At 43.5% G+C, this 11,594-nt stretch overlaps 1 protein-coding gene across 1 annotated transcript in view; it reads right to left on the minus strand.

Annotated features, from left to right (window-relative positions):
• The window catches only part of LOC121862361 (chondroitin sulfate N-acetylgalactosaminyltransferase 1-like), an 89,835-nt gene extending 79,638 nt beyond the window's left edge, over positions 1-10,197 (minus strand). Inside the window, exons 1-2 of the mRNA XM_042360600.1 lie at positions 9,975-10,197; positions 3,956-4,076 (exon numbers count right to left, since the gene is read on the minus strand). Coding sequence (XP_042216534.1) covers positions 3,956-4,058 — 103 coding nt within the window. The 5' untranslated portion in view covers positions 4,059-4,076; positions 9,975-10,197. The remainder of the gene's footprint in view (positions 1-3,955; positions 4,077-9,974) is intronic.
• Positions 10,198-11,594: the final 1,397 nt, after the last annotated feature.

The following is an 11,594-nucleotide window of genomic DNA, read 5'->3' on the forward strand; positions in this document are numbered from 1 at the left end:
AAATTAGCACGAGGTAGTGGCAGAGAACTGAAGTGTTTAGCATTGTAAGACCAGGAAGTAGGAGTAAACATCACCCTTAAATGATATTTTATTTTGTTTTAAAAAATATTTTTTTCTTTTAGTTATATATATATATATATATATATATATATATATATATATATATATATATATATATATATATATATATATATATATATATATATATATATATATAATACTCAACCGGGTCTCTCGATTGTCATCCCAGAAAATGACTATCGACTCCTGTGGTTTGTGAGGTTGTGGTGACGGTGGCTTACAACAGCTGTAATAATTCTTATGTCAAAATTATTGTGTGGGATAGAACATCACCCAGGGTCTCAGGCTAATAGTGTTACCACTGTGAAATGCGTTGCGAGCTATGATGTGGCTTTTGGGAGTCGTGCTAAAGCTTAATGGTGGAGGTGGTGTGTTGAGGAATGGCTAGATTAATTCACACGGGAACTTAGAGAGCAACAAGTGAAGGTGAAGCTGTACGGAGGTGGCAGGTGACCTTCTCTACTGACGGGGTGTCAAGTTATATAAACAGGGAAAGGCCCGGGACGAGACTTTTACTTCGTCAGAGCTACAACACCACCTTCGCTAACTCTGATATGCACTCTTAATGATTTGTACGTTTAAACTTCTACCTCTAACTGCAGACGGTGCACTGGATTGAGGCAACCGAAAGAGAGAGGAAAGAAAAATGTACTACGACTGAGGGGGAGAGAGAGAGAGAGAGAGAGAACGGACCATAGACAAGTATCACTTTACTGACACGCCAACTTGGGTCACAAAGAGGCACCAAGACCCAGCCTGTGAGATGAACAGTTGCACGCACGCACACAACGTTACCTTCAAGAAAAGACCAAATATACCACAGTATGTAATTCATATAAGTTGGCCCGACCTTAAATCTGAGGATCAATTTTGGTTCTAAAATATTTCAGGACAGGTTTCATTGACTCGCAAGTCAGCCAAAAGCTGATGATAAACAAGTTAGGAATAAATTGAAGGTCAGATGAAGTCACTGCCACGCCTCACCGGTGGTAGCAGCATCATGACACGGGGCGCTGCTGGGGGGAGGTGTGAAGGTACCCAGTGCACCCCTCTTGTAAGGTGTGGTGTGGTGCAATGCATGATCCCCCACTTAATATTCCTGACCTTGCGAAGGGTGAGGAGAGGGGTGAAGGTACTGTGGTCTGTCTACGTGTGAATAATTAAGTACTAAGAACACCTAGTGATCATTCCCTCCAAGAACCTGGATGTTGATCAGTATTGATGAAAAGGGTTAGTGATGACAGTAAGAGCAACTAAGGTCAAGGGAGGAAGTACTGTACGTCACCCTAATGACTGGCAGTGAGAGGTCAACAGTCTCTAGTGTGTTTGTTTAACGTCTTTTTTCTTCATATAGTTAATGTGACTTTAGAGTTTAGAGCGAGGGTGCGTCTCAAAGATCATATCCAACTCTACCACCACACTGTTACCGCTGACGCCACACCTCGCGATAACAATCTCTCGTAAAACACGGCAAAAGAATAAAACTAACTGGTTAAATAGTTTAAGTAGAAATATGGGGTATAAAAATCTCAGAGAATCGACCTTCACTGCACACGTTCACTGTCACGGTGGCCGCATTCTTATATGATCACTTACCAGGAATATCTACCACACGAACCTTTGATAATCAAGATCCTGGTGATTAAGGTAACTTTCCAGAAATTTAGTAATCCCCCCCTGAGTCCATCAACAGGTGTGAACTACATACACTCTTTCAATATACTGAGTACAAGTTGTTTAGCTTCCCATCAACCTTGACAAGATATATTAATTCTGCACATTTTACTAGAAAATTTTCTCCACTTCATATTGCATTCGGAAGATATGTCAAGCAGTCTGTATGTCTTGTAAAGTACATTTAACTAGGACAGGTTTTAGGTATTTACGGTCCAGTGGAGCAGTTCCAGCAAAATGGACCAAGTAATAATTCAGAAGGTTGACCGAATCGATGTGAGGCCACGGGATGACCTTTGAAAGTTTTTACGGTGCTATTTTATCTGAAAATGAAAATGACCATGTGGACGTGACGCCAATGTGACTGTGAGGCCACCTATTAAATGAGATCGTCCAGGAAGGTCTCTTTAACACAGGTGCTGCCACTCACAATGCTCAACTTAGAGGAAGAATTAACAGAGGCATACACGCACGTCGATGATCACCACTGTTACTTGTATCTATCTGGATTTAGCTGATGGCCGCTCCAACAGAGGTCACTGTCTTAATCAAGATATTGAAGCTAACATTACAGAAAACTACTAGAGCTACAGACCCGAGAACACCTAACATGGATAATAATAACAACATTAAGGATGATAATAATAATAAGCACAGGGTTCTAACACTAAGGCTATTTCAAATTCCATGTCTTTCGGGATTCTTTGACACAGTTATGTCTGAAAGTGTTAAACAACCGGAGGAGTGTTCAGTGTCCAACATAGTCAAAACTATAAAGGTCAGGTCGCTCACTTATCCCCGGAGACTGGTGATATCCAGCATTTACGTCACAGTTACTTTATTCAACACAAGTCAGCAGACATAATATACAGGTGTGTTGCAGTCAATCTGACCAAAAGTTCACGGGAGAGTATTTGTTTTCTTCGATTCTCTGTCAATTCTTACAAGTTCACTCTTTATTCTCGACAGACAACGATAACTCACTCTGCCCGGTATCGTTTCCAGGTGTCCGGATAGTGAGGAACCTTGTGGATAAAAAGTTAACACAGGATAGTTCAGGGTCTGTGGTTCTCTGAGACTTGCTTCCTGTCTTAAGGGTTGTTGGTTCGCGGCCAGGGCACCTTTGGTACTCCCAGCAATGAAGAGGTATAAAGATAAAAGTCGTGTCCAGAAAATTGGTGGAAACATCTCGTGAATGGCTAACCATTCGGCGCGCGCTTCCTCGTATCATGGAACAGCTGGATTCAGGTTGCCAACTGCCTGGATGTTGTTGTGGCCTGGCTTTCAGTGCGGTTCATTAGATGTACCGTGATCATCGGACAAAACGAAGACATGACTTTTGTCTTTAGCTATACCTAACTTAGCGATTGGAGAGGTGAAGGCGGTCGAGTGTAGCATTGATCGCATTACCTATTTGTGCTGAAAGCTTAGTATACAGTGTGCTGTATCCACACTGCCCCCTGTAGATCGTCAGGCCTCTGTGATGCAGTTTTATTTTCACCCCTTGAAGGGATCCTAAATGTTCATTTTATGAATAAATCACATTTGTTTGTCATCAACAATAACATCAATTCCTAACCCACTAACATGATGTACACAAGTTGTCTCACACACACGACTAACTCCATCAAGACACAGCTGACCTTTTTAAATAGTCACCACAGTTCTCCCCTGACCTATTTAGTCTCGCGCCCTCTGAGAAACAAACTTTCGCTGAAGGTCATACATTAATAAGATCGAGAAAGATAAATATCACAGTGATTAATGAAAGACTTGTGGCGGCGGATTAATGAAATATTTTTCACGTAGGAGAGTAGAGACGTGAAGCTGAAAGTTGATCTGTCAGTGACGTGAGTCATTAACATCAGGATCGCAATCAATAATAAATATTTACTTATTCATCAGCAACTACACCGGCCAGAAGACTCCTGTCAACACTGAGTACTCGTGGGTAGGTGGACAAGGGTGAACACCAGTAGTCCTCTGTGGCCGGGAATCGAACCTGGGACCACTGGCTTGCGAGAGGGATGGATGTCCTGCCACTGAGCTATGGAGTTGGTATATAGAGAAGGTGGCAAGTGAATAAGAAAATACCAATGAATTGCGAGTGGTGTGGGAGAGTGAGTGGTCAGGTGGGTTGGGAGGGAGAAAGTGGGTGGTGAGGGAGTGTCGGTGGTGAGGGAGAGAGACAGGTACTGACCGTGCAGGTGAAGGGAGAGGCGACAGTGTTGGAGCAGCAGGAGAGTGAGAGTGGTGAGGGAGAGCAGGGCGAGCCCCAGCCGTCCACCGCCTCTCACCCGCATCACACAGCATCACGCCGCCTGCGGGAGAGAGAGAGAGATAGAGTGCGTGAGAGGTTGCAAAAAACATTCCAATCATCCATATCATCCTGACCACATCACTCCACACTGATCACCACGATTATAGGAGAGCTATCAAGGACTTCCAACTATAACTTCATCATCAGAACGAGCTATGAGAGAGAGTTATAACCATATGGCAACATTTCCTTATTAATTATTAACAGAGTTTAGCAAAAACAAAAAACTGTTGCCTAAGTCAGCACCACCGAGCATGAGGCACCTGTGCTATCATGAATATATTTAATTACTATTAGGCATGAGGTAGGCGTAGACTCATAAATTAATGCTAACACACTGGCTTCTTTTATCACGTGAAAAATTAATTAGTTAATTAATTAACTTTTTTACGGGTACGGCTCTTTGAAAACCCAGCAATATAAACCGTCCCAAACACTTACTTTTATCAATAATGTTTTCATAACTAACAACCATTGAAAATTATCGTAGATTCATTTTATGCAACAAAAATATGTTTATTAACTCGGTATATACACCTACTGTACATACCTTGTCTACCGACAAGAGGTGTGGCCATGCAGAGGGAGGTCATTGGCCTGTGTAAGATTCGTCCATTGTTCTTGACAATATTGTCAAGGGCGGTGTTGAAACCCACTACTGTTCTGGACTCCACAGCTTGGACTGGTAGACCGTTCTATAGGTCTACCAGGCTGTGTGAAGAAGTATTTCCTTACCGTTCTGCATAATAACTTGGCGAGCTGATAGTTATGTTCTCTCGTGCTGGTGGTGCTTGTCATCACCAAGAAATGTCCCGGGTTCACGTTTTCTATCCCTTTCGGGATTTTAAATGTTTCAATGAAATCTGCCCTATTGTGCCTTGTCTGGAGGGATGGATAATCGAGATGACATAGTTCTGGAATCATCTTAGTCGCTGTGTTGCACCATTTCTAGGGATGTTAGGTCTTTCTGTAGGTAGGGTTCCCATACCTATAAACAGTAATCCAGACTGGGACCAACTTGAGATTTATATAGTTGATGGGGCATTGTCCTTTATAATTCCTAAATCGGTTTGCTTTCCTCACTTGTTGCGTCACCTTCAGCGACTGATCTATAACAACGCCAAGATCTTTCTCTTTATCGACAGTATCCAGGAAAGTGTTAACAGCCTCACATTTCGTACTGCTAAAGAACATTTGTATTGAGGTAAAGCATTCATATACTTAAAGGTTAACCTCAGCCCTAATATATATTTTTTCAGTGTTACTGTTGGTATCTAACACATATAAAATATATAAAAAATCTGGAAAATAAAAGTAAAGTTTTAGAGTAAAACCTGGTGAAAGAACTAGCGCTCAGCTCCTAGCGTGACGTCATCAAAGAACCACTTCAATACTTTACATCAGGGAAAATTTTTGTTTTAATAATTTCATACAACATGAATTTAAACAGGAATTAAACAGTAAAATATAATTTAAATATACAAACTTTACACACACACACACACACACACACACAGCCTGGTCGTCTTCTCTCAACTCCACCCAACAACGTCAGCTAGAGAAGGTACAGAAAAGGGCCTGCAGAATCATGCTCGGAGCAGAATACTCCGGCTGCACCAACGCTCTCTCCACCCTGGAAATGCCATCCCTCAGTGACCTCCACCACCAAGCACTGGAAAGGTTTGGCAGTGGACTACTGCAGTACTGCACCACCCTCGCCATCTACTGCCACCTGTAGCCCACCACCCAACTCGCGCAGTCCGCCACTACAACAAAATTCAGCCCATAACAGCCCGCACCGATAGATATAAGAACAGCACCATCCCATCTATTGTTAAAATGATAAACAACTCCTGATTTATGTACTGTACAGCCTTGTAAATGTATTCAATGCATATTATATCATTATGTCTAAATCTAATGTGTCTATATTTTCAGCCACCGCCTGCAACTCTATTAATAAACCGTTTATTATTATTATTATTATTATTATTATTATTATCACACACACACACACACACACACACACACACACACACACACACACACTTGTCAATAAATATCCATTCATCACACACACACACACACACTTGACCACCGAAGGGTCAAGACGTGCCTGGCGCTCCTCTCGGAGCTGCCAGGTCAACTGTTAAGTTGGCCCATACCAGCTCCCTCCCCTGAACCCTCCTCCCCACCGGAATATCAACAAGTTCACGCTAGAAGTTGCTATTTCATTTAGGAAAGGAATGGAACCAGTGTTAAACAGAGGTGAACGGTGGTGAACAGTGCTTGAGTCAGTGAGAACAACTCAGCAGTGGCAGTGGTACCCAAGTTGACCTTCACACAGTGAGGTCCCAGGTACTCAGCGATAACGGCCCGACCCAACAACAGCGATGTGTTAATCCGTCTACGATAGGAAGGCCTGGGACCACACCTCACTCATAGAACACCGTCTGTGAGGGAACTACTACACCACGTGAGGCCCCTCATAACATCATCTGTGAGGGAATTACTACACCACGTGAGGCCCCTCATAACACCATCTGTGAGGGAATTACTACACCACGTGAGGCCCCTCATAACATCATCTGTGAGGGAATTACTACACCACGTGAGGCCCCTCATAACACCATCTGTGAGGGAATTACTACACCACGTGAGGCCCCTCATAACACCATCTGTGAGGGAATTACTACACCACGTGAGGCCCCGCATAACACCATCGTGAGGGAATTGCTACACCACGTGAGGCCCCTCATAACACCATCTGTGAGGGAATTACTACACCACGTGAGGCCCCCCATAACACCATCTGTGAGGGAACTACTACACCACGTGAGGTCCCTCCTTACACCATCTGGGAGAGAGTTACTACACTACGTGTTTGCTGTTCAACACCTACATTAATCTGTATGTTCACTGTATGTTCCTTTACCTTTCTCTAATGAAGGCTTTTGTTAAACCACCAATGTATGTAATAAGTCATTTATGTCCAATGTATATTTTCAGCCTTCGGGCTGCAGAACTTTTTCAATAAACCGTTAATTATTATTATTATTATTATTATTACACACACACGCACACACACTGGCAGCTGAGCAATACTGAGCCCCCATGTTAACTATACTCCGAGGCTCTCACATGTCTAATTTTACAACTCTTACAACACACGAAAATTAACAATTTAGCCATTATGAGTTATCAACAGTATTTTTGTTGTTTTATTATGTTAATTGTTAGAGACTGGAACTTGGACTTATAAATACTGAACATATTAGCGTTGTGTTGCTCGCCACTCCCACGTTACTGCCTCTATGACGTCACAGTAGCTCAAGAGGTGTCGGGAGTTTGATGGAGGAGTCGGTATTTTTAATAAAATTTTAAAGTAGTGGTTGCTTACGTCAGTCCCTTTCTTCCTTTTTTTGTGTATCAGACCTGCAAACTATGGGTGCCACAAGTATTTTTCCTACATTAATCTTCGTTTCTTTCTCTCATCACTAGATACGAATAAGACACAGTCCTAGTGCACTATCGAAGCCATCTTTATCATTAATATGAGGCCTTAGTCTCGGTGAAACAGGCATCGTCACATCCTCAGCAAGAAGAAATGTTCTTGTGAATTTCGACGTTCTAGGATTATTGATTTAGTTTCTCATAATCGAAGGTGTGGCGGAGACCTGTTTCTATGGCAGCTCAGGAGGGTAAACTATTGTAAGTTCTGTTCATTATAAACAATTAATCGCCTCACAATTCTCGGCCAATTAACTTGAAAATTAGCAGACTTGTCCCTTGGTTTAATACATTCAGGCACCTTTTTTTAACTTCCTTTACTTTGGCTCCTTTTAAGATGTGGAGCCAAAGGTCAATACCCTCAATAGCGTATATCCTGAGCTGCAGTTCGGTCATGTTTACACCTTTGAATATGTACAACAGAGGTATTTCTTCCTATTGGACCTACACAATTATTGTTGAAAGAAGTAAGGTTTGTGCATTTTTTGTCATTTTATAAGGGGTTAAAAAGATCCGAATGTTTGGTATCTTTTTTTTTTTTAGGGTTTTATTAAGTTTCTCCGAACTAAGGTTAGAGTTTTTACAAGGCGCGCGCGCACACACACACACACACACACACACACACAAACACACACACAAACACACACACACACACACACACACACACACACACACACACACACACACACACACACACACACACACACACTTACTTTTGCCCATCGACCTTTCCTCCGATCATGTCCCACCTCCTTCAATACTTTCGGCCCCAACACACTCCAGGTTGTGGATTCCACCCAGCTCCTCGGCGTCACTATAGATAACAAACTGAATTAAAAAACACACGTCAGTACAGTCGTCAAAACCTCCAGTTTCCGTCTCCACCTCCTCCACCGACTCGAGTCCCTCAGAGTTTCCAGCGCCCGAGCTCCTCAGTGTTTACTCAACATTCATACTTCCCTAGCTCATCTATGCCTCCCCTGCCTGGTCTTCCTCCCTAAATGCCACACAACGAAAACAAACTAAAAATAAGTGCAGAAGAGGGCATGCGAGATTATTCTCTCCCCTTCCCACTCCACATATCAAGAAGCGCTCAACACACTGACCCTTTCAGCTCCCTCTGATTAATTATCACCAAACCTAAATACAATAGAGTGTTTCGAGGAGTTTCAATTTCTTCCTCTGTTTGATGAACTGGATCACGTGAAGATTAGGCACCCCAGTTTATTTCACCTGATGAGTAAACAACCTAACCTACCCTATACCCTACTTCCCAGAGGTAGCGTTAGTGTATAATCATCAGGCGAAATAGGCGGTGTATATGTGTGTGTGGGGGTAATCTTCATGTAATCCCAATGAACTTAAAAACTGTAGAAAGTAAGGAGGAGGAAGATAAAATTATGAACAGTTTTGAACACATTCTCCCAAACACTCTTGGCGGAGACTTTCCTGAGACACCCTCTTAAGTATGTAGTGAAGGTATAGTGAAATAGATTAAACATAAACACCTCTTAAAATTATCTCCCTAAAAGGATATAAAATTACCTAAAGTAACAAAGACAAAAAGAGGGAGGATTGGGTAATATTTTATCTCCGGTGGTTAGGTGTGCACGGTCACGCTAACAGACGTAAACATAAGTGAAGGTGTACCGCAACAACCCATGATGTGAGGAAACGCGTATTACAAGGCTACACCCTGTAATGTCAACCACACATTGGCTATATTCAGCTTACCACATCTCTGCCACACTCAGCCCACCACACATCGGCCACACTCAGCCCACCACACGGCTGAGACAATAGTGTGACAATTGTAAATCACCACAAACTTCCCCGCAGCTAACCACACGTCGGGGTTGAAATTCTCCAAGGTTCTTTTAGTACAGTCTTTTTTTACCTGAAAGAGAGATTAACAGGGTGATAAATGGGTGTAGGTGAGTGAGGGTCAGGTCAAAGGTCAGTGGCTCGCGAGTCTAGACACCGCGACGACGCCTGTATTATTGGTTATAGAGAACGACCACGTACAGGCGGTCATCAAGGACAAGGGGAGTCACGTACAGGCTAGTTGTAGTACTCAGCTGGGTCCATAAACCTGTTGACCTTGACAGCTGGGACCCTGAGCCACGTCTTCCTGGTGCCGCGCCTCCTCCGCCTAGTGGCACGCCTTCTACTCGTGTCAAGCCTCCTCTTACTAGTGCCGCGCCTCCTTTACTAGTGCCAGGCCTCCTCTGACTAGTGTCATGCATCTTCCTGTAAGTGCCATGCTTCTTTAGCTGTTGTAGCGAAGGAGTGGTGGTCGACAACAGAAGAACACGAAAGTAGGGTCATCGGTTAAATATTAATAAAATACAATGATGAGGTGCATTAACAATTACTAGTAGTGCTTCACCTGTGTAGAGAGGCCGGCAATGAGGATCTTGATGATGGTGAAAATTACGTCTTCTTCCATGACAACTGTCCGCTTGTCTTGATGCTCTCTGACACCTGCTAGATCACACCTGTGATTGTTAACGCCTGTTGGACCACACCTGTGATTGTTAACACCTGCTGGACCACATCTGTGATTGTTAACACCTGTTGGACCACACCTGTGATTGTTAACGTCTGTTGGACCACACCCGTGATTGTTAACACCTGTTGGACCACACCCGTGATTGTTAACACCTGTTGGACCACACCTGTGAGTGTTAACACCAGCTGGACCACTACATAACTGTACATAAATCAAATATTGTTTTCTCTCCCTTCAGTACACGTCTTGAGGTAGTACATGTACCTCGTCTCCCTGGACACTGTCATCTAGTTTTCGCTGAGGATGTCAAAGTCACTTAGTACTCTGATACCATCACCACCACACAAGGATTACCTTCACCACCACACAAGGATTACCCTCTCCCCCCCACAAGGATTACCTTCACCACCACACAAGGATTACCCTCTCCCCCCACAAGGATTACCATCACCACCACACAATGGACAAGGATTACCCTCTCCCCCACAAGGGATTACCCTCTCCCCCACAAGGATTACCATCACCACCACAAGGATTACTCTCAACAAGGATTACCATCACCACCACACAGGATTGCCTCTCCCCCCCACCACCACACAGGATTACCTCTCCCCACAAGGATTACCATCACCACCACACAGGATTACCCTCTCCCCCACAGGATTACCATCACACCACACAGGATTACCCTCTCCCCCCACACCACACACAAGGTTCCCTCCCCCCACAAGGATTACCATCACCCACCACACCCTCTCCCCCCACAAGGATTACCTTCACCACCACACAAGGATTACCCTCTCCCCCCCACAAGGATTACCATCACCACCACACAAGGATTACCTTCACCACCACACATGGATTACCTTCACAAACCACAACCACAAATGGACTACCACCATGAACCAACATATAACAACTACCACTAACGACCAAAACTACCACCATCCACTACACAACTCAATATGTTGACGACACAACCCTAACTAGACAACCCAACCGTTCAGTTCTCACTCATCTTTGATAAAGAATGGTAGGTACACTTATCATACGCCCATCTATATCCATATACAATACACTTACACCTTAATACACATAAAACACCTCACGGTTCACCTATACACTCGTGTCATGGTACATCTCACGTTCATTTACATCACAGTACACAACCGTTTCGTTCACCTACGCTACCACACTCAAGACGGGGGAGAAGGCAGGGTGTAGCATATGTACTGATGGAGTCCTACTTAGTGGTGAGTCTCAGGCGGTGGTGGTAAAACTGTTCCCTCACTGTACTGTATACTTATCATCCTCTTACACTTTACTGGTAACATTTAGTCCCAATATGTCGGGTTTATCGCTCCACCAGGGTATGTTGTTTCCCTGGTCAGGTTATAGATCAGACTTCCAAATACTACCGATGTAAGTGCCATGATGTAGTACAGTATATTGTAGGTTAAATCTCGCGTCTGTCGTTCAAGTGTACAGTGTGAACAC

Source organism: Homarus americanus, unplaced genomic scaffold (genome assembly GCF_018991925.1).
Source record: "Homarus americanus isolate GMGI-L3 unplaced genomic scaffold, GMGI_Hamer_2.0 scaffold31037, whole genome shotgun sequence".
Lineage (NCBI taxonomy): Eukaryota > Metazoa > Arthropoda > Malacostraca > Decapoda > Nephropidae > Homarus > Homarus americanus.